Source organism: Anastrepha ludens, chromosome 2 (assembly GCF_028408465.1).
Source record: "Anastrepha ludens isolate Willacy chromosome 2, idAnaLude1.1, whole genome shotgun sequence".
In the NCBI taxonomy this organism is placed as follows: Eukaryota; Metazoa; Arthropoda; class Insecta; order Diptera; family Tephritidae; genus Anastrepha; species Anastrepha ludens.
In genome coordinates, this window is record NC_071498.1 from 74,666,019 (window position 1) to 74,689,771 (window position 23,753).

The window sequence follows — 23,753 nt, forward strand, 5'->3', positions numbered from 1 at the left end:
CTGACGAGAAGTATTTGGAGTAAACTTGTTACGAGGAATTGCTCCTGTGATGATAGATTGGGGGTGAGGTACGGTACACTAGACAGAGCTAGTTTACTGGGGCGGCAGCCCTTGGTCGGGAAAAACCCGAGTCATTCCGGTAACGTAGAACCGACTGCCATAGGAATGGGTCCGATTTATATTTTTTGTTGTTTTCCACAATGCATAATCTGTTTAATCAGTAGGAGTAAGATTAGAAAGAAAATCGTGAAGAGCCCTCTCCTTTTCTTTGTTAAGAGCGCAACGCAACTTGTGCATTCAGACAAGAATTTCTTGTATTTTGGAGAACGATATTGTTGCCCAGACCTTCTCAGCTCTCGTTTCTCTTTAACTAAGTCTTCTGTAGTCTCATCAGCATTCCGCTGGGAGATAACACGACTTTTGCTATTTGTGACCACTGCGGTCCTAACAGCTCCATGCATTTATTCAGTCAATGTAAGTACCTGCCTATCGATTTCATGATTATTCTTTAAGTGAACATTGGTTTTTATATGAATACTAATGTATTTCCTATACTTAAGCCAGTTTATAAGATTGGGATTGGGCTGTTTTCCTGCAAGGACTACCTTACATGAATATACTAGGCGGATAATGATCGGAGAACAATGCTAGGGATGAAGATGCTGTGACAATCTTGCGATCAATACCCTTTATAATGCCAAATTCAATCAGGTCAGGCATTTTCTGGCGGTCAGATGGCCAAAATGTTCGCTGTCCTGTAGATACAATATCAAATTTTGCACTTAATATACAACTAAAAAGTTTTTTCTGACTAACCTAGAACCGCAGTAGTTCTGTTTGGCATTGAAGTCACCTTTAGCCATAATCTTTGACCCAAGTTTGGCAAAAAAGTTGTTCAGTTAAAATTTGAGAATGTGGGCAGTACACAGCTGCGATAATCATCGTACCGGAAAATTGAAGTTGAAGAATAGTGAACTTCTCTAAACTCCTCTAATATACTGTGCTTTAAAATAATTTTTATCTGTAAGATAAGTTTCGGATATAAACGTAATGTAAATGTTATTAATAGGAAATTATAAACTTCGAGCTTGTGCTTGGTGAGATCGTTAGCGTTGCAATGACAAACTTTGATTGTGTACATTATGGTTTGTTTAAAAGGGTTTGATTTCTAACTGTATCATGCTTTGCATTCCAACCATAAATTGATTAATATTTTGCACGAGTGTTTGTCTCTATACCGCCATTATTCATGTTATTTATTTCGACATTTGGATTGGATTTTAAGATGATTGCATATGATTGGATTTGTGGTTGGACTATTGATGGTTGGCAACTAAAAGAATTTACAGTTGTTACTGTTGTAGAAGGAACAGGCCTTTTATTTGGCAGTAATTCTTTTTGTTTTATCGCTAAAAATACGGGGCACCCCTATAATTCGCAGTGTGGTTTTCACCACAATTACTACATTTTTGAAGTGAAACTTCTCATTCGTCAATGGACGAGCGAGAATGGAGAGTAAAATTTCAGGGCCATGCAACGTTTTGGGCATTTTCGTTCCACGAGAGAGAAAAAAGATATAACGTAGAGGAAAAGGAGAGAGAGAGCTATATATATTAGGGCGGGTCGATTTAAAAATCGCTCATTGCTCTGTGAAAATCGTATTCTAGGGATCAAAATAAGAAGCTTTGCCGAATTAACCATACCTCTAAAATGAATTCTGATGTCCCCCAATTTGGGTCGAACGAAAAATCCCACTTTGACCCATTTAGAGTGCTCCAATCGAGACCAAATGTATGACCGACCCGCACTAACTTTGGACGGCTGATCCACCCATGTCAGTGGCACATCCCCTGGAACTCCCATGGGGGGTTCCCCATACAATCATTTCAAAATATCACCATTTTTAGCCTTTACATGAGAAAAGAAACTGAAAAGTTCGACCCAAATTGGGAGACATCAGAATTCGTTTTAGAGGTATAGTTAATTCGGCAAAGCTTCTTATTTTGATTCCTAGAATATGATTTTCACAGAGCAATGGGCGATTTTTTTGCCTCCCCACAAATCGACCTGGCCTAATATATATATATAATTGGCGCATACACCTGTTTTGGGTGTTTGGCCGAGCTCCTCCTCCTATTTGTGGTGTGCGTCTTGATGTTGTTCCACAAATGGAGGGACCTACAGTTTTAAGCTGGCTCCGAACGGCAGATATTTTTTATGAGGAGCTTTTTCATGACAGAAATACGCGAGGGGCGAACACTATTAGAAAAATGTTTTTCTTAATTGGTGTTTCACCGAGATTCGAACCTACGTTCTCTCTGTGAATTCCGAATGGTAGTCACGCACCAACCATTCGGCTACGGCGGTCGCCAGCTAGAGAGAGTGCTATACCTTATATATATTTTATGATTAGTTTTTGTTGTACAGTACAATTGTTGAAACAGTTCAGCGCCGCCGCAACTATTTTAGGCTGTTCAGCACCATGGCAACTAGAATGATGGCCGCTACGGCTCCGCCTATTAATGCATTTTGTTCTTGTAGTCGCTAGGCATAGAATTTTAGCATGTGCATGTATTTGTGTATGTTAATAAGCATTGTTTTGCTGGAAGTTCAGAATACAAATATATATATGTGCATAGGCTAGGGCAAGGGTCTTCAAACTTTGAAGCCTTAGGTCCAGGAGTATCACAACTTTGAAACCCTAGGGCCATAATAATTTCTTCGGAATATTCCAACGGCCAAAATAATCTTAATTTTTCTGCACACCTACGCAAACAGGCATCTAGTGGCAAGTAGTGCTACTACGAGTATGTACTATACTACGTCATATCTATTTCAGCTATCCACCACAGGTGGCATATTTAGGAAACAGGTGGCATACTTTGGAAATTTGCATTCTATGCCGATTTGATAAATTATATGAATGAACTGAGTTTGAGATTGCAAGGAGAAAATTAGCTTCTCTCTGATTTATACACCAATATCAAATCGTTCAGGCAGAAAATAATACTATTTCAATCGCAATTACGTAAAAAATGTTTCACAAAATTTAAAACATATGAAATATTCAGCCACACTACAGAGACAGAATTTCCCGTCGATTTTGCAGTCGAAACTGTAAATAAAGGGTGATTTTTTAGCTATTATCTTTTTAAACAGTTGGTTTAAATAGCTGACGCACGTTTCGTGTTTTGTGTCACTGTCAAACATCTTCAGTTTGGTCTATAATTTAACCATGAATCGTCTTACAAACGAACAACTCTTGCAAATCATTGAATTTTATTATAAAAATGCGTGTTCTGTTAAGAAAGTTCATCGCGCGTTTCTTTCATTTGATGGTCAGTTTAATCGACCCACTAAAACGGCTATTCGAGCTATTGTGACTAAATTTAGAACCAAATTTACATTACAACACGCTTACGTAGAGTGCGAACTGAAGAAAATATCGCAGCTGTATCGGCCAGTGTTAATGATGACCATCAATTATCGATTCATCGCCGTTCGCAGCAATTGGGCCTTTTGCGAAAGCCTTTCAAAATACAGCTGGTGAAAGTATTGAAGCCGAACGACCTACCGCAACGCAGAACTTTTGGTGAATGGGCTCTTGGAAAGTTGGCCGAAGATCCACTTTTTTATCGAAAAATTGTGTTCAGCAGCGAAGCTCATTTTTGGATCAAATGTATCTAGAAAGAGCCACAGTTTGGTTTATGGGCTGGAGATATCATTGGACCGTACTTCTTCAAAGATGCTGCAAATCGTAACGTAACTGTGAATGGTGAGCGCTACCGTGAAATGATATTAAACTTTTTTTTGCCCAAAATGCAAGAGCTTGACTTACATGACATTTGGTTTCAGCAAGACGGTGCCACATGCCACACAGCACGCGTAACAATGGATTTGTTGAGAGGCGAGATCGGTGAACATTTTAATTGGAAAGAGTATGCCAAAATTGGACTAAGCGGATGGACCATTTGAAGCGCAGTCGCGGTCAACATTTGGATGAAATAATCTTCAAACATTAAATTATATGGACTGTACTATCGAGTTAAATAAAATTTGCATGCATTTTTCTGAATTTCACGTGTGTTTTTTTGAAGAACTTTCCCATCGCTCTTAAAAATCACTCTTTACTTTGAACAATAATTTCGATATTTGTTTCTCAGACTTTCATGCCATTGCGAATGAAATTAAGCTTTTTCAAAATCCGTTTGGTTCTGACATTGAAACCCTGGCTCCGGAAATCCAAATGGAAATTATTGATTTACAGTGTAGTGATATGTTTAAGAACAAATATCAAAATTCATCTATGTTGGATTTTTATAAGAGTCTTCCACTGGCATAGTTTAATAATTTGCATAAATTTGCTCGTGGGTTGTTTCTGTTTTTGGTACTACGTACTTGTGTGAGAAAACGTTTTCCAAGATGAAATACACAAAGAATGCTTACAGATCTAAATTAACCGATCAGCATCTTAAATCTCTTTTAATAATTGCTACAAATAAAATTAATCCAAGGCCGTAGTTTGGAGACGCCTGGGCTAGGGCATCAAGTGTGTACATGCATATGCACAATATAATTGTTGTAGCATTTGTTAGGCAGAAATTTTATCATTAGGATATTTACTCCCTAATTATTGCATGAAATATGATAAGGCAATGCTCGAGAGGTAGATCACGGTTGCTTCAGTGCATACATATGCGTGTAACACTATGTATATTTAATAAAGATGCAATTGAACTTAGTTGTCCCATATATGCAAACACGTTTCTTTGAAGTTTTCTTTGATTTATTCTAAATTTCAAAGTTTTATACTATCTAGAAAATGCATACATATATTATTCCCTGTAATCTGCAAATGTTGTGAATTTATTTATATATATATTCTTTCTCTCTCTCTCTCTCATTCTCTCTCTCTCTCTCATTCTCTCTCGGGTCCCTCCCTCTTTCTTTGCCTGCCTTGAAAGTTGATTTCTGTTATGAGTACTACGCCACACGCACTTTTTTTTAACACTTGCATTTTGTCGAAATTGTTTACTATCTTTCCAAAATTTGCTTCCTCATAAATTTGGATTTTAGTGCCATGTATGTTGCCTTTCTTAATAGCGACAACATGAAAATTGTTTGCATCTAATAACTTGCTTCGAATAATGCTTAGAGAAAAATTTTGCTTCGACCACTCATTTGCTGATTCCCTCTGTTGAGTCTTGTGTATTTAGTGTACTCATAGTTTGATCAGTAGTTTTTCCGTTGGCTTACAAGAGAGGGACAATTTCGGTTGCATTAATTCTACTTGCAAGCGTGGAAATTGTATCCCCGTTGTTCTTCACGTTGCAGAAAGCTACGATATTGCTGCTCCCATCATTACTGGCTGGGCGAACACGCACTGTCCGCGGAGAACTTTAGTTTACTTTTTTGTTTTACTTTTGTTTACTTTAGATGATTTGTTAATAATATAAATATAACAAACCAATCGCACTTAAAGTGAAACACGACCGATTTAGTTTGGGAATTAATTTTAAATATAAATATAAGCTATTTTTTTCAAGAGCGTTTTAAAAACATGTCTGTTCTGAATAATACACATACGCATATTCATATACAGTTAGTAACAGATGTAAGTATACACCGGACACGTTTTCAATTTTCCCCCAATCGATTCCTTCAAACAACCTAAGTTTTAACAAAATTGTGTTTTATTTACCTGGATGAAATACAAAAATCATATTTAATCCAAACAATGACAAAATTATAGCTTTTTATATTAAACTTTATAAAAATTCATGTCTCAAAAGTAAGTATACAGTTCATCATATTATTAATTTTTGAAATCAAAAACATAATTAAAATCAAATCCTAGTATTTGGTAGGTTACCTATTAGACTTTACAATCGCTTTAAGTCGTGATGGCATTGATTTCACCAAGTTTTCAGTTACAGGTGGTGGTATTTTATTCCATTCCTCTTGAAGGACGTTGTTCAGTTGTTCCTTATTTCTAATCGGATGTTTACGTATTTGCCGCTTCAAATGTTCCCATAAATGTTCGATTGGGTTGGTGTTCGGGGACTGTGGCGCTTTCTTTTGAATTATTTTTCAAAATATTTAAATAACCTTATCGGTCCATAATATTTTCGATAAATATCAAGTTTCCAGCCCCGTTCTCAGCCATACAACCCCAAACCATCACAGCGCCCCCTCCATGTTTCACAGTGCCGGTCATATTGTTTGGATCCAATTCCGCGTTAACTTTTCTCCAAACTTTTTCACGGCCATCAGATCCACAGATACTTAACTTACACTCATCAGAAAATATGACTTGGTTCCAAAACGTTTGGTCATATTTTTAATGATCTTTGGCGAATGAAATCCGTTTATTCCGATTGACACTACTCACGAAGGGTTTTTTTCCTAACATTGCTCCCATGATAACTAGTACTATGCAAAACCCGGCGAATACTTTGGCTGCTAATTTGTTTTCCAGTCTCATTTTCAACTTCAGATTTCTTTTTGGGTGCACTTATTTTGGGGTTTGTCCTGATTTTCCGTAGACTACGCTTTTTTCTCTGGGACTTAAGAGCGGCGGACGCCCACAACGCTCTTTATTAGTGGTGCTTCCCGCACTTTTATATTTATTCACAATCTTTTGAACTGTAGCAAAACTCCTATCTATCAAACGACCGATTTCTCGCAATGATTTATGTTCCTTGTGATATTTTATAATCAGTTTTTTTAAATCATCAGAAAGCTCTTTTCCTCTTGGTGCCATTACTAAAAATGTCGCAAAAATTAATACCAAACGTCCTTCCATAAATTTTTATACTCACTTTAATTATTTCCTTTTAATAGTTTTAAGTTTTTTAGTCAATGCGTAAAAATATATGTTATGCTAACTGAACAATCGTTTGCTGTATACCAACTTTTGTGATATAAATTTCGCTGGCATCAAAGACAAAGCAAAGCGTGGATAACGGTACCTAAAATTTACAGCTAAATTAAGGCGCATATGAAAGCTTATCCCAGTACTCAATTACCATGTGTAAAATATTTTGATTACATATTAAGGAAAGCGTTAGCGTCAAACAATTCCATAAATCAGGCTCCTGTATACTTATTTATGTTTCTAACTGTACTTCACGATAAAGTACAAATAATGTGCTGCGACATAACAATTTCCAATACTGACCGTCTCAATGGAGCTCGGGCTATTTTGGAGTAAACTTTTGGAAGAGAATTGCTGCTTTTCGCCTGTCCTCATCATGGTTATGAATTGGTCCTAAAAGCTTTAAAACCAAGTGTTGAGTCCAATTATTGTATTCGATTAAAATAAGTCCTTTGTTCTCCTATATACATGCATAGAACTTACCACTTTTGGGAGATATGTTTTTATTATAAACACTTTAATGTTTTTCAACTCATGTTATTTGTTATAATTTTCTGTGAAAATAAGTAGGCTTTGATTGAAAAGAAATATGTACCATGATTCAATTATTAAAGGTTTGCTCACTTGTGACATTAGAATTCTGACACTCCCTTACAAAAGGTTGCATTTAAGAAGGGCGAAGAAAGTGGAAGAATTAAATACCTTTTCGGTAAAAACTACTTAAATTATAAATAAATATAGTCCCAGAATAATATTTTATGAACTAATTTTTAAACTCAAATCTGTTCGCGAAGTTCCGCCAAAATGACGCTATTGTGTTACCTAAGCATTATGACCCTAATGAATACTTGCATAGAAGAAATGGATTTATTATAAATTTAGTTGACTAAAAACAAACTTTACACATACTCATGCCTTATTTCACTATGCTTTGCCCACACAAGTTTGCAGTCTTGACCCGCCAAGTCATGATTATTCTTATATTCTAAATACTCTTATATTCCTAATCGTACTTATTTAAATGAATAATTATTCGGTGGCCGCCATAGCCGAATGGGTTGGTGCGTGACTACCATTCGGAGGTGCACGGATTCGAAACCCCGGGCACGAAATACCAAATGATAGAAGATATTGTTAGCTTTCGCCCCTCGACAGACAATGGTAAACCCTGAGTGTATTTCTGTCATGAAAAAGCTCTTCATAAAAAACCATATGCCGTTCGGAGGCTGTGAGTAATTACAAATTATAAAATGAACCCTTGTTAGTAAGTTATATATTTTTAAAACAATCTAGTGAGCACTTTCGCAGCCTATATTTGAAAGGCAATGGCCTCAGATTGTCAAAATGTCCATCTTTCACGCTCATTGCCCCCTATGATAACCTTATTTAAGCGGTATGTCCGGATGTACTCCATGTCGTGTTCATATTAATCCTAGACGTATCGAGCAAGTTCTTGCCCATAAGCACATCCTTCTGAAAGCGAAATGTTTTTCCTACATATTTTATTTTTCCTCCACTTTTACTCTAAATTTCTAGAATTAGCAACCCAGTGCCTTGCTAAGGGAGGCGATTTGTCAAGAGGAAACGAGAAAGCTGCTTACTGAGCAAACCTTTTATAATTGAATCATGAATATGTACATATGTATATAAAGGGAACATTTTGGAAAATAATTTTGAGAAAAATTGTCATTTCGAAATTGAAGCAACGGATTTCATTATCGGATTGTATACAGGACTCTCCCCGCAACCGTTCTATAGCCGCAACCAAGATTAAGCAAATTATTCCGATGTTCAAGAAGTTCAGGGAAAATTGGAAAAACTTAGATTCTAGTAGCACTGAACCATCTCTTAATATCATGAAAGAACATTTAAAACTAAGGCCTTCCTCAGGCACGTTGGGTGGGGAGAGTGATATAGGCCCTTATTATGAGCAACATTCGATCTTCGACTATAGTCGAAAGTGCTGATCGAACGAATTTTCATTTGGTATTATGGTGCTCATTCGTTGAAGAATAAGACTATTGTGAATTTCGATCGCTCGATGCATTTACAATAGATAATTTTTCTCAGCTGATACAGCAAATCAAAATAAAAGAAAAACCGATTGTGTTGAAATTCTTTGCTAACAACAATTTTAAAAGTTAAAAAAAAGTATTTTTTGTGAAAATGGAGTTCGACGATTCAACGCTCGATGAAAGATTAGTGGAACTAGCTAGATGTAGAAAACAGCTGAGGGGCGCATCCAACCCCCTTGAAATGGCTTCCACTGAGTAAGTTTAGTATTTTCAAAATGTGTTGACGTACATAATATTACAGAAATTTCCTTACAGTTTTTTAAAGAACTTTAGATTATCTAAAGAGCCGTTTATGAACCTACTATCCAGTACAAAAAACCAGTTGCAGCAGAGCACCCGAGCCAAGAGCTCTTCACTATTCTCCAAAAAAAGCAAAACAAATTATTAATGTGTGTGCAGCTTTGCACAACATTTGCTTGTTTTATAATGTTCAACTTCCGGATGAAGAGTTATCCGATGAGACCCTCAACGATGATGCTGAAGATATTGAAGTGGAGCCAAATAACGGAGAAGCAGAAAACATAGCAGCAAAAATCTAAAAAGTATTAAATAGAAACCTTTACGCCACAGTTTCTGTTTTATTTTTGTTATAAATTTTCTTTATTCAATTATTCGTCATTCGAAAAAAATATGTATTTCAGTTCCTCTACGTATTTCAGCCCATACCTGCCAAGGGAAAATAATAAAAAAATAAAAATGTATTTCTATAAACATCACAAAAAAAAACATTATTAACCTTAATCCATTTTGCTGCCGTTCTAACTGGTGGTCCCAAGCAATTCAGCTCCGTTGTAAATTCCTCGCAAAATATTAACATATATTAACATATTCCTGCATAATATTAACAAAATTAGTATATATTTATTATTTGGTTACTATAAAACAATAAATAATCGCAAACAACTTACATTTTAACAAGTTTTCCCACAACACGCTACACAATCGAAAGCAAAATTGCATTCGACTCTAAATTCGGTATACAACGAAAATTTCGACAGCGTTGCACCGCTCATAATACCAAATTGACATTCGATTTTCGATCTTCGACAACCAACGAATATCGAAGATCGAATGCAACTCATAATAGGGGCCATATTCTTTAAAAATATGTTTACTTCAGTCACAATGCAGGACAAAAAGGCTCTACAAGATGTTTGCATATTTGTTGTGATGTTGTATGTTAAAATAGTGGTGACCAAAGCACCTAACCAAGATTTGTACTTCTTGAAGATTTTAAAAGAGTACGGAAAAGTTGACGCAACAATTTATAGAGCTTCTTTAAACAAGTTTAGTCATCACGTGTGGTATTTGTGTTTAGAGGCAGTTATTCTATCACTGCTTGATGAAGTTAATAACCAACCCAAAAAGAAAATGATTGCAACAGGGACACAACGTCAGATTTTAGCAAACGCTATGACCCGTCCAAGGAAGAACTGACTCAAAATTTTATGGTAAGTTAAATTGACTTTTTGTGACATTAAATCGTTTGTTTATTTAGTTTTGTTATTTATTTTTTCTTTTGTTTTCAGATAAAACACTGGATGATTTCATATTGGAGAAGAGCAAACAATTTCTATCACGGCTGCAAATCGACGACAGTTTTCTAAACGAAGATGTATTTTTTTGGAATAATAATGTTGCTTTTCTTTAAGCTAAAAGAAGAATAAGGCATTTTTGAGTTATGAATGATACTGCTGAAAGGGCTATTAAACTAATGCAAGATTTTAAAGGACTTTTATCATCAGCTTTATGTCTTTTATCACCTTTATGTTTTTAATTAAATATTGACGTTCATCTAATCGTCTTTTTACTTTTATTCACTTAATTTCAGGACAAAACACAATTTTTACTAAGCTTTGGAACTCAGTCTGAACTGGTTGCAATTATGTTAGAAATATGAAATTCTATATTTGAGTATCTTACCTATAGCATTAGTAGAAAATGTTCCAAATTAGAAAAAAAATGTGTGTCATATAAGGGACACCCCAACTTATAGGAGTATATGTTCTCATTAACAAAAATTCCTTCATCCGTTGCAGGATACAGCATCAAAATAAAGATACCCTTTGAAGAAAATGTTATCATTCATCAAAAAAACTCTAAATTGAAAATAGCAAGAATCATTACGGATGCAACAGCCAAAGATGTTCTCCAAATTTCTATAGATGTTATTAACGAAAGTTTAGTAGCCAAAACATATTCAATATATGTGAGTAACTGCGGAGTACCATGGGCTGTTGCCAAATCAAATGTCATGAAAAATTTACTACCATACGTTGGCGAGACCATTACCTTTTTCTTCCCATTACTAATTGATACTCAACAAAAACGTAGAAAATTCAATTGTGACGGTAAAAACTTATTTTCATGTATTCGTTAATAACTATTGTATATATATACATGTATATTTCATATCATAGTAGTAACTCTTGTGTTTTTCGTAAATACGCACCGTCACATTTTTCTCACAATTTTGGGAATAAAAACATGCATGCAACTGTATCTTCAAAAATAAAAACAAAACGTCTTCAGTTATCTTTTGTTGAATAAAGTAGTTGCTGTGTCTGAAACCACCAGATTTGATTGCAAAAATACCGGTCAAATACCATTCCTTTAAAGGCGTAATCTGCAGAACAAGCTAGTTACTATTTATTCTATGAATTGAAAAGCCTACCGAATACGGAACTTCTGAAGCAGACAGACATTTCTATATACTAGCCTTTGGCTATCAGTAGTATTGATGGCTGTTTAATAGCCAATAAGTTTCCGGTTAATTGCCCAAGTTAGGGAAAATTGACAAAAATGAATTCAAGTGCAATTGAAGGTTTTAAAATATTATTTGAAGGAAAATCATACTAAAAAAAATTGAAATGTAAACAAATTTTCCAAAAAATGTAAACCTTCCACGCCCCTTGACCATTCTAAACCTAAAAAAAAGGGTTCACAATTATTCCGAATTAGCCTTCTTGAGGAGATTAAAAGTCTTAACTTAACTTAAAGAATAGCTATTGGCCCTAAACCGATGAAATATTTCATTGTGCTACATCATTTTAATTGTATTCAATATCTTCTTCCATTCCAAATAATTGGCACCACCAACTTCAAAACCTTCGTTCTACATCTAATTTATATACGATAGAAGGAATTTAATTGAACTACTGCTATTGATGAATTTACGTTTATACAATTTTAAAAAATTGTTTAAATTTATTTATGATTTTTTTATCAACTTACAATTTTAAACGATAAATTGCAGGCGCGTCGTAGCTAAAAATGATTTATGGAAAATTATTTCGGCATGGGTTTTAAGACAGAATTCATTATTTATAATTTTGGTTTGCTTTACTACAATCGAGTGCTTTACTGACAATCAGTAAGATCATTATATTTTTTATCAAGCACTTGAACTAATGTAAAAATAAAAATTAAAATATGGTATATGGTAAAAAGGATGGTTCCATATGTAGAAGTCCACGCAGGAAAGTTACTGATCGCCATTCACTTGAGAGTGGCCAGAACGATTCTTCTACAAATGGTTCAAGCAGCTCACAACTTCCGGAATTAGCCCAAGTATCCTCTGGATAACTTCCGAACACCCATTCGGGAGCGAGCCAAGGTGAGGATAGCTGGTTGTGTGCTGGGTTTGGGACCCGCCACGTAAAAATCTTCCCCAATGAAAACCGCAACAAAGCCTCGGATGAGAACTTCCTATACTGATGACGACCTCTGCATACGAACTAAGAACTATGATTTGAGGACATGCATCTGGAATATCCGGTTTCTTAATGGGAAAGGCGGCTCTGCCTTTTGGTTAATGTCTTCGTGAGAGTAAAGGCTGACATCCCTGCCATTCAAGAGATGCGATGGACGGGGCAATGCAAGAATGACTTAGAACCTTGCGAAGTGCCAGCTGCCATGTCAAGGAGCGCAAATTCGGTGTTGAATTTGGTGTAGGAGAGAGACTTCGACACCAAATATTGCCGTTCACTCCATTGGACGAGCGTCTCGCAGTAACCCGCATTAACGGGAAATTTTTTTACATCCCGCTCATTTGTGCCTACGCCCCGACGGAAGAGAAGGATGATGCGAACAAAGATTCCTTCTATGAGCGTTGTCCCCGCACGACATAAAAGTCGTGCTTGGTGACTTCAACGCCAGGGTGGGGAATGAGGGAATTTTTGGTCCCAAGTCGAAAAATTCAGCCTGCACAACGAAATATCCGGTATCGTACAGAGGCTGATCGACTTCGCCGGGAAACGAAACATAGTAGTCTGCAGCACCAGATTTAGATATACATACGATACGAGGACTTAGCTCGCTCCCGAAAGCTAAGAAAGGAAGAGAGACGTATTATCAGAAAGAAAAAACGTGAGGCCGAAATACGTGAGTGCGAAGAGCTTGAAATGTTGGCCAATAGGAAAAACGCCCGAAAATTCTACCAGGAAGTTCGGCGGGTTACAGAATATTTTAAGACCGGGGCGTTTTCCTGCAAGAGCAAAGACGGCGATCTGGTGACTGACATCCAGAGCATACTTAAATTATGGGATCATGATGAGGTGAGAATACCGATAACGCGGACTGCCGGCGGAGCCATTATACATGGCTGCGAGGAGCCGGTAAGGTGCATGCATCTGCTCCTATGCAAAATATGGTCGGCTGAAAGCATGACCGCCAATTGGAATTTAAGTGCGCTGTGCCCAATACATAAGAAGGGTGATACTGTAATCTATGCCAATTATCGCGGGACTATATATATATATATAATTGGGTGTTTGGCCGAGCTCCTCCTCCTATTTGTGGTGTGCGTCTTGATGTTGTTCCACAAATGGAGGGACCTACAGTTTCAAGCCGACTCCGAACGGCAGTTATTTTTATGAGGAGCTTTTTCAGGGCAGAAATACACTCTGAGGTTTGCCATTGCCTGCCAAGGGGCGACCGCTATTTGAAAAATCTTTTTCTTAATTTTGGTGTTTCACCGACATTCGAACCGACGTTCTCTCTGTGAATTCCGAATGGTAGTCACGCACCAACCCATTTGGCTACGGCTGCCATTATCGCGGGATTAGTCTTCTAAATATCGCCTATAAGTTTCTAGCAAGCGTATTGTGTAAAAGGCTGAAGCCCACCATCAACCAACGGGTTGGACCTTATCAGTGTGTCTTCAGACCTGGAAAGTCCACCATCGACCAGATATTCACAATACGCCAAGTCTTGGAAAATACCCATGAAAGGGGAACCGACACACACCATCTTTTCGTCGACTTCAAAGCTGCATTAGGCAGTACGAAAGGGAGTTACCTAATGCCGTGATGTCTGAATATATTGTAGTATCCCCGCGAAACTAAATATTGACATCATTGGCCTTCACAGCCGCGCTGTTAGTTCTGCCTTTTCAAAAAATAAAGAGCCAAAGCGAATGGGTCTGGTGGTGAACGAGGACAAAACGAAGTACCTCCTGTCATCAAACAAACAGTCGGCGCGCTCGCGTATCAGCACCCACGTCACTGTTGACAGTTATGATTTCGAGGTTTTCAAAGTCTTCTTCGTCGCTCGAAGCGTTTGAGATAAGGATTATGCGGAAAAGTTTTGGACCTTTCCACGTTGGCGACGGCGAGTATCGCAGGCGATGGAACGATGAGCTGTATGAGCTTTACCATGATATAGACATAGCGCAGCGAATAAAGATCCAGCGGCTACGTTGACTGGGTCATTTCGTCCCAATGGATACAAACGCTCCGTCTCTGAAAGTATTCGATGCGGTACCAGCTGGTGGTGGCGGAGGAAGAGGAAGGCCTCCTCTGCGTTCAAAAGATTGGTAAGGGGGAAGGACTTGACTTCACTTGGTGTGTCCAACTGGCGCCGGTTAGCACGAGAAAGAAACGTTTGGTACACTTTGTTAAACTGGGCCAAAATCGCGTACGCGGTTATCGCACCAATTAAGAAGAAGATATTGCAAAAAAAAATTTCTACTATGCAGTTTAAGCTTAATTTCATCGAAAACTAAAAATCTATGAAAAAAACCAATTTGACTTCCGGGAGGAACACACTAAGGTTTTCACTAAGGAATACACCTTTAGCAAAATCCATCCATTTCCCTTATTTTTCTAATATTTTAAATTTAGTCGCTGTGGGTCGTTTACTCTGTATACGAGAAAAGCCATTGTTGCTCCTCTTTATGCTTCTTTTCATAAAATTTAAGGAAATAAAATATTGTGACAAAACACGAAAGTTTGCTAACCGACTGGCAACAAAAATCAATTGAGTGAGAAACTGAAACAAAAGCATGAATTCACCTTCAGAGCAAGGCAGAAGTTGCCACATCTAGAAATTACGATAGTTATTAAGCACTTGTATATAAGCAGCGGTTCACGCGCACAAAGTTATCAGTCTGAAGTTAGGCGAATGAACGTGTAAACCTAAACTAAAACGATTAAATGTTCAAATTAAATTACAACAAGTTGTAGTGACATTAGTTTGTGACTTTTATTTAGCAATCCAGTGACCGAACTCAGAGGAACTATTGGACGATTTCGCAGCAATTGGTTTCACAATAGGAATTGTTGAATAAGGTTCCATTAAACAGGATGCTAAAAATAAAAATGGCAAGTTGAGTGAACTTATGAAACACTTGGGGCAACGTGACTTGTCAACTTCTGAAAACAAAGCAGAATTACAATCACGGCTGCGCGAGGAAGGGCGGCGATGTAGACGAATATGTGTTCCAACTGGAAGCTGAACAACTATTGACCAAATTGGAAGAGAAGGCAGAGAATACAGGACCGCCACCAGGAATAGACATGAATGTGATTATGGCTGCAATATAACAAATGTCGACGCAAATGTCATCTCAGTCGTCCCTAATATCAACGGAAATGGCATCCCAAATGTCACAGATATTTCGTTCGTAAACGCCAGAGAGAATGTGCCAAAGCAAGGCTCGTTCATTCATAAAGCGAGCCCACTACATCTTCCCTCATGCGTCTGAGCTATCCTAAGAAAAATATTTGTTGAACCAACCATGGCAAATGCCTGCCACATACATGTGTATGTAAATATGTCTTCTAAGTGCGGGACAGAATAGCAACAGTCGTGAATGGTGATGGTTTTAGTTGCTGTGGCAAGTGCACGCAGAATCATACACTAATGATGTAAAATAAAGTTGCCGCCTCTTAAAACAAGGTTACGCCTTCGACATATCGTACTACATATTAAAAATTTCAAATCCATTCCTTTTTGCCCTCTCATATGGGGTTATCCCATCAATAAAAAATGCACGAAATAAAGGGGTTTTCAATTGGCGCGGGTCGATTTTGGCGCCCTGTGGCAGCCATTTTGTTTTGGTGACATCTGTCAAATCTTTTGTTTATTATTCAGTTGTTTATGCCAAATCATCATGGCAAGTTACACGATTGAACAGCACGTTCAAATGATAAAACTTTATTATCAAAATGAGTGTTCATTAACGCAAACGTTGCGCGCATTGCGCCCATTTTTCGGTAGACGTGGTGGCCCTTCCAATTTCTTATGGCCCATATTGAACCATATGGACCTAGACGACATGTGGTTCCAGCAGGACGGCGCTACTTGCCACACAGCAAACGCCATTTTATTCCATTTCAACATCTACCCGCCCTTATTGAAAAACCCTTTATTATAGCAAGCCCTGAGTTTAAATGATTGTACGAAAAAATCTTTATTCACAGCTGATAAATTCAAATCAATGCAAATTAAAAACAATAGTCAGATTTTTAAGCACCATACGCACAACTAGCAAATAAAGAACAGTATCTGTTTTTAAAAGATTCGACTGCTAACAAGTACATAATTATATATAAATATTGTAGTTATATAGAAAATCACATTTTCTTATATTTACAAAATGTTTTTAAATTTTTTTCATATGTAAAACCAAAATTCAATAATGTTTGTTTTACTTTTCAGTTGTGGCTAAGGTTAGCGAAATGAAAACGAACACACATTGGGCTCAACAAAGTAAACCAGTAACATATTCATCCAAAAATAAATTAGACCATGCCGGCATAGAAAAAGTTATAGTAATCGCTTTGAGAACGCTTGCTGTTGAAACAGAAAGGCGTTGTTTCTGTATTTGGGAATGTAAATGTCATTGTACAGCAAAGCTGGAAACACATGTAAATTTTAACAATTGTCAAAAAATGGAGTATGACGAAAAACGGAAGGCAGGAATGCTTCTAAACTGTTCATATGATGAAAATTTAGAAAGTGATTCATGTATCACTGCTTTCAGCGACGGAAAAGATTTCCGGGAAAATGGTATCGATGGGATTTTCTTTTTAATTAAAAACGCTTGCATATTGTTGCTTATTATGCTTTTACTAGGTAAGAAATATTTCTCATCTTTAGGATTCTCTAATAGACGCAGAATTGGTTTCTTTCTGTATTTAAAAGTATTTTAGACTTAGAGTGCATGCATATGTATATTAGTTTCTTTGATTGATGTTTAGGAAAAACATGTTTATCTCTTGTTATTCTTAAAATACATATTTTTATCTTTTCTTCTTCTTCTTAATTGGCACTATAACCGCTTCCGCGATTTTGGCCCAGTTTAACAAAGCGCGCCAGACCTTTCTTTCTCGTGCTAACCGGCGCCAATTGGACATACCAAGTGAAGCCCAGTCCTTCTCCACCTGATCTTTCCAACGCAGAGAAGGCCTTCCTCTTCCTCTGCCACCACCTGCTGGTACCGCATCGAATACTTTCAAAGCCGCAGCGTTTGTATCCATTCGGACGACATGACCCAGCCAACGTAGCCGCTGAATCTTTATTCGCTGCGCTATGTCTATGTCGTCGTGAAGCTCATACAGCTCATCGTTCCATCGCCTGCGATATTCGCCGTTGCCAACGTACAAAGGTCCAAAATTCTTACGGAGAATCTTTCTCTCAAACACACCTAGCTTCGCTTCATCGGATGTTGTCATCGTCCAGGCTTCTGCGCCATACGTTAGGATGGGCATGATGAGAACCTTGTAGAGTGTTAGTTTTGTTCGTCGAGAGAGGACTTTACTGCTCAGCTGCCTACTTAGTTCAAAGTAGCTCTTGTTGGCAAGAGAGTTACGTTAGATTTCGAGGCTGACATTGTTATCGTTGTTAATGCTGGTTGCTAAATAAATGAAGTCCTTTACAACCTCAAAATTATAACTGTCAACAGTGGGTGCCGATACGCGAGTGCGCCGACTGTTTGTTTGAAGAGAGGAGGTACCTCGTTTTGTCCTCGTTCACCACCAGACCAATTCGTTCTGCCTCTTTATCTAGTTTGGAGAGGGCAGAACTAACAGCGCGGTTGTTAAGGCCGATGATGTCAATATCATCGGCATACGCTAACAATTGTACGCTCTTATAAAATATTGTGCCTGAGCGATTAAGTTCTGCGGCTCGTACGATGCACTCCAACATCAGGTTAAAGAAGTCACACGACAGCGAGTCACCCTATCTGAAACCTCGTTTGGTGTCAAACGGCTCGGAGAGGTCCATCCCAATTCTGATGGGGCTGCTGGTGTTGAGCAACGTCATCTTGCAAAGCCGTATTAGTTTTGCGGGGATACCAAATTCAAACATCGCGTCATACAGAGAACTCCTTGTGTTTATCTTTTGGTATTCTCAAAATATGTTTGGATTTGTTCAGCCCCGCATGATTATACTTAGAATTTACTTAACTATGATATTTGTATTTATTATTTGTGAATGAAATCATTCCTTAAATCTCCTCTTCCTAAATTAAATCGTCCCGATTTATATCGAATTGATGCTTGTTCCTTATTCTTGCCTAAATAATTTTTGCAATTATTCAATGTTGTTGCAAAGGGCAATTTCCTTATCGGTGAAAATTTGTACATGCTTAGTTCTAAGTGGTGTGAATTTAAATAGTTTACAATGATTATTTATGATAGGATATTTGTAATTAGAAATGATAGGATTTTTAGTTCTTATTAAATATTTGTTCGTATGATGTGGTAATTTTTTGTCAATTAGTTACGTAGAAAACAAATGTGAATTCGTCAAATAAATATGCATCATTGGTTGTTAATTTATTGTTTCCTTCTGATTGAATTGCGATTATGATGACCATGGCTAGTAATATCAGGTAATTCATTTTCGTCTGATATTACTAGCCATACGTTGTCTTTGTGAATAACTTTTCCCTCCTTGGTTAAAATCGTGTCCTCACGATCTTCCCGCACTACGTACTTTTTGTAACGACTATCGCTTTTACTTCTGATGTTAGTCCTTAACACCAATATCTGGTCTCCTTGTTTGAAAGTTCGGCGTCTAGTTCCTTGGTTTAAACGTTGTAATGTGTTATCCGATGCGTCTTCTAATTTTTTTACTATGTCGTCCTATGCTGCGATTTCTTTCGGCTGCAAAAACCTTTTTAATTCGGATATCAGATAATTTTGGTCAGTAAAGGTTATTGTGTGACGTATTTTACTTTGAAATATAATACGCGAACTTGTCTCATTCTTTTGTGTGTTTGGTATCAATTCTTTTGGATACGGCAGGCATTTAGCGGTTGGCGTACTGCCTTGATTATGTCGTTGTATGAACTATCAGATGAGTGTACAGTACCTATAGAAGATGTGTTAATTATTTGTCGTGACAAGGCCTCAGCTACAACATTCTGTGCGCCTGGTTTATACACGACTTTTGCTCCATAATCTTCGATAATATGTTTCCATCTCTTTAGTTTATGATTTGGAATTCTTTTCCGATATGGCGTAAGTAAGCGATTGTTATTGGATTTTCATTTTGACTCAATACATCTCCCCAATGACTCAATACAGCTCCCCAAAAGCTTTCTCATAATTTGGCTGGTCTAAACAAATTTTTGCGATCTTACTTTTATTTTTTCCGATATGAGAATTATCTCCTTTAAGATGTAAAGTTAAGGGTTTAGCTAGAGCTGCATAGTTTTTTACGAATTTTGTATAGTATCCAGTAAGTCCTAAGAATTCTTTAAGGTCTTTGAGGATTTCTGGTATTGGGTAATTTTCTATCGTTTTTATTTTATTCGGATCAGTTGAAATTCTATTGCGCTTTAACCTAAGTATTATCTCCACCTCGTCCATGAAAAATTGTGACTTTTCATTGGGCCCTTTTAAAGAGGCATTATTTAATGCGTTAAAAATAGTTCGGATATGTTTCATATGCTCTTCATAGGATGGGGAGTAAATGATTACATCTTCAATGTAAACATATGCGAATTTACCTATGAAGTCGCGCAAGATATCATCCACACATCTTTGGAAAATAGATGGGCGTTTTTCAATCCGAAAGGCATTCGATTGAACTCATATTTACCTCCATTCACACAAAACGCTGTTTTCTCTCTGTCACTTTTTATCTTAATTTGATGAAAATCCGGACTCCAAATCAAGTGTAGTGAAAAATTTGACTTTACATAAGTTTTACAGCGTAATATTTATGTCTGGTATTACGTCTTTTGGGTTTTCCGCTCTCTTCTATACCTTTCTTATGTACGGTTAACATAGGTGAGGTAGGCAGCAGCACGGTAAAAGCTCTGTCTACAGGGGAACCCCTCAGGTAGGAGTCATATCCTCTCTGCTGTGGTTACTAGTCGCTAACACCCTCCTTACCAATTTCAACCGAAGGGGAATAAAAGTAGTGGGGTACGCGGACGACATAGTCCTTATGGTCTCAGGAATGTTATGCTATTCACCAAGAAAACCAAGGAACCAAACTTTAATCTCCCAAAACTAAACGGCGTCAGTCTCACGCTAACCCAACAGGGAAAGTACCTAAGTTTTATCCTAGACCCCAAACTCAGCTGGAAGTCCAACGCAGAGTTCAGGGTAAAGAAAGCGAATATAGCACTTTACACGTGTAAGAGAATGTTGGGTAAAAAATGGGGTCTCCAACCAAAACTATCCAATTGGTCCTATACAGTCATTGTAAGGCCAATACTAACATATGCGGCACTAGTTTGGTGACCTGCAACAGAAAAGAAATACAACAAAACTAAGCTGAACAAGATACAAAGAACAGCGTGTATCTTAACTACAGGAGCGCTTAGCACCAGTCTTACTGATGCGCTCAATGTACTAACTCTCTGCTACCATTAGATCTACACATTAAAACAATAGTTACTTGCAGCGCGGTGAGACTCAGAGACATAGGAAGCTGGACAACAAGGTCGTACGGTCACAGTAAGATCCTCCTACAGGGACCCTCGCTGCTCAAAAACAGATCAGGCTACACAGCCCCCAACTTCAACTTCAAGAAAGGCTTTACAATACGTTTACCACCGAGAGCCGAATGGAGCAAAGGGAAGGTGATTGGAAGATACGGTATCGAAATCTTTATAGACGGTTCTAAGATGAACTGTGGTATGGGAGCTGGCTTCCATTCGGAGCCGCTCAACCTATCCCAGTCAATTCGTCTTCCTGACTATGCCAACGTGTTCTAGGCAGAACTCTTAGCGATCAGAGAAGCATACATCACTAAAATTCTGCAAGGAAGTTGGTGCAAGAGTAGCTATCATCTCAGACAGTCAAGCAGCTATAAAGGCCTTGGACTCCAACTCCATTTCATCCTTAATGCTTAGTCATGATGATATGGGTTCCCGGTCACAAGAACATACGGGGTAATGAGATAACGGATGAGCTAGCAAGAAAAGGCTCGACACTAGAAATAGCAGAGACGGTGGCAGTCTCCACCCCACTCAACACATTAAAAGCATCCATTGCTTCACACTATCATGCTTTAGCCGAAAGAAGATGGAAGCAACTAAGCAAGAAAAAACACATGGCCGTCATACAAAATCCAAAGGACGAATGATCTGTTAGGATGCTCCCGGCCAAACATCTCACGCATCACTGCAACCCTTACAGGCCACTGGAAAGTATGGGATCATGCAGCTAGACTCAATCTACCCTTCAATCCTATCTGCAGGAGCTGTCAAGCGGAAGGTGCGAAGGAAAGTCTTTTCCACTACTTATGTGAATGTCCAGGGCTAGCTAGGGCACGACTCCGCTCCTTTGGTAAGCCTGTCCTGCAGCAAATTAATGAGATCTCAGACATCAAGATAAAGAATTTGCTGCTATACTTGGACCTCACTAAATGGATTTGACTTAGAACAACAAAACAAAAAAAACGGTGCTGGTCACTAATTAGGATTATTTCAGTGAAAATACTCAACCACTTCAACAACAACAACAACAACGGTTAACATGGGTGAATTGTATAAGCAGTAGCTTTTTTGTATTTCCCCTCTTTCAATAATTTGTCAATTACCTTATTTATGAATTCTACGTCATTTACATTACTTGTATATTGTTTGGTCCATATAGGATCCTTTGTATCTGTCCGCATGCTACTTTCAATCCTTGTAGTGAAGGGTAACGTTTTAAGACATTATTGTCCTTCATTAACCTATCGATTTTTGCTCTATACGGGTCTATCCGTATAGTGTAATTTGCATAATTTTTTTCACTAATTTCCAACTTTCTTAACACCTCCAATGTCATCTTGTTCAAATTTATAACCGCGTTCAATTTCTTTATTCCGTTCCATCCTAGTATCAAATCAAATCCATTTATCCCATCTGCCTCAAAAAAATCTAAATCTTCATTCATAAACTTAATAATTTGTTTACCATGCACTGATATCACTTGTAATGGTTTAACTTTTTTGGTTATATTGAATATTTTCTTAACATAGTTATGGGTTGCACCTGTATCTAATAAAACAGTGGTCGCCAACCCGTCGATCGCGAGCTACCGGTAGCTCGCAAAGGCAATTCTGGTAGCTCGCGCTGCTCACGTTGCAAAAAATCCAAAAGTCTGAAAATCAAACCAATATTAGCAAATTTCAGAAATTTTCATAATATATAGATAAACAGCGGCAACACTGCGGTAAGCGATTTCGCGCCGACAAACACGACGCGAAGTCGCGTCTCCGTTCTAGGATCGGCTGGAACCGATTAGCGTGTTCGAGAATTTTTTGGCTTTATATATACGCAATGCACGTCGACATTGCGCTCAGTTTAATACTGAACGGCATTATCAACGTTCTGCGTGCAGCGGTTGGGTTAGAGTTCGAAACATTATGGCAAGCAGTAGTAAGAAGGCGAAGACATACCATTTCCATTCGGAATGGGAAGAACAATACTTCTTCACAGAAGTTAAAGGCAAAATTGTTTGTTTGTTATGTAATACATCTGTGTCAGTTCCTAAAAATGGAAATATTGAGAGGCATCATAAAACTGTAGATTCGAATTTTGACAAGGCATTCCCGTTAAATTCTGCCACCAGAAAAGAAAAACTGAAACATTTAAAAATCCAGTTAATTGGACAACAGTCAATATTTTTGAAAACAATCGACAAAAATAAGGCTGCAACTGAAGCATCTTATCGTGTTTTCCAGATAATTGCACAAAAGAAAAAACCTTATGAAGACGGGGAAATCATAAAAAAGCATTTTTGGAAGCTACAGATTCTTTTTTCGCCAACTTTAGAAATAAAGACGAAATAGTGTCTGCTATAAAATCTATGCAACTTTCTGCTAATACAGTGATGAGGCGAGTATAAGTAATGAGCAATGATATTTTTTTACAGTTAAAAAGTGACTTAGATAACTGTATTTATTTTTCACTGCAACTGGATGAATCAACAGATGTAGTTGACACCTCACAGATGGCCATATTTGTCAGGATGGCTTTTAGTGATTTTACAATTAAAGATTATTTAAAACCTTGGCTGATGAAATTGACTGTCAATACGGAGAGCTACTTCTTCACTCTGAAGTGC

The 23,753-nt window shown here is 37.6% G+C and overlaps 1 protein-coding gene and 1 long non-coding RNA gene across 2 annotated transcripts in view; both read left to right on the forward strand.

The window, feature by feature from the left end:
* LOC128871863 (uncharacterized) overlaps positions 1–23,753 on the forward strand; it is a 92,982-nt gene that overhangs the window by 29,703 nt on the left and 39,526 nt on the right. Inside the window, exons 9-10 of the mRNA XM_054113992.1 lie at positions 10,992–11,303; positions 16,894–17,310. Coding sequence (XP_053969967.1) covers positions 10,992–11,303; positions 16,894–17,310 — 729 coding nt within the window. The remainder of the gene's footprint in view (positions 1–10,991; positions 11,304–16,893; positions 17,311–23,753) is intronic.
* LOC128871868 (uncharacterized) lies at positions 9,059–10,733 on the forward strand. The gene is made up of 3 exons (XR_008456070.1): positions 9,059–9,147; positions 9,208–10,403; positions 10,482–10,733. It is a non-coding gene; the product is annotated as an uncharacterized LOC128871868 (long non-coding RNA).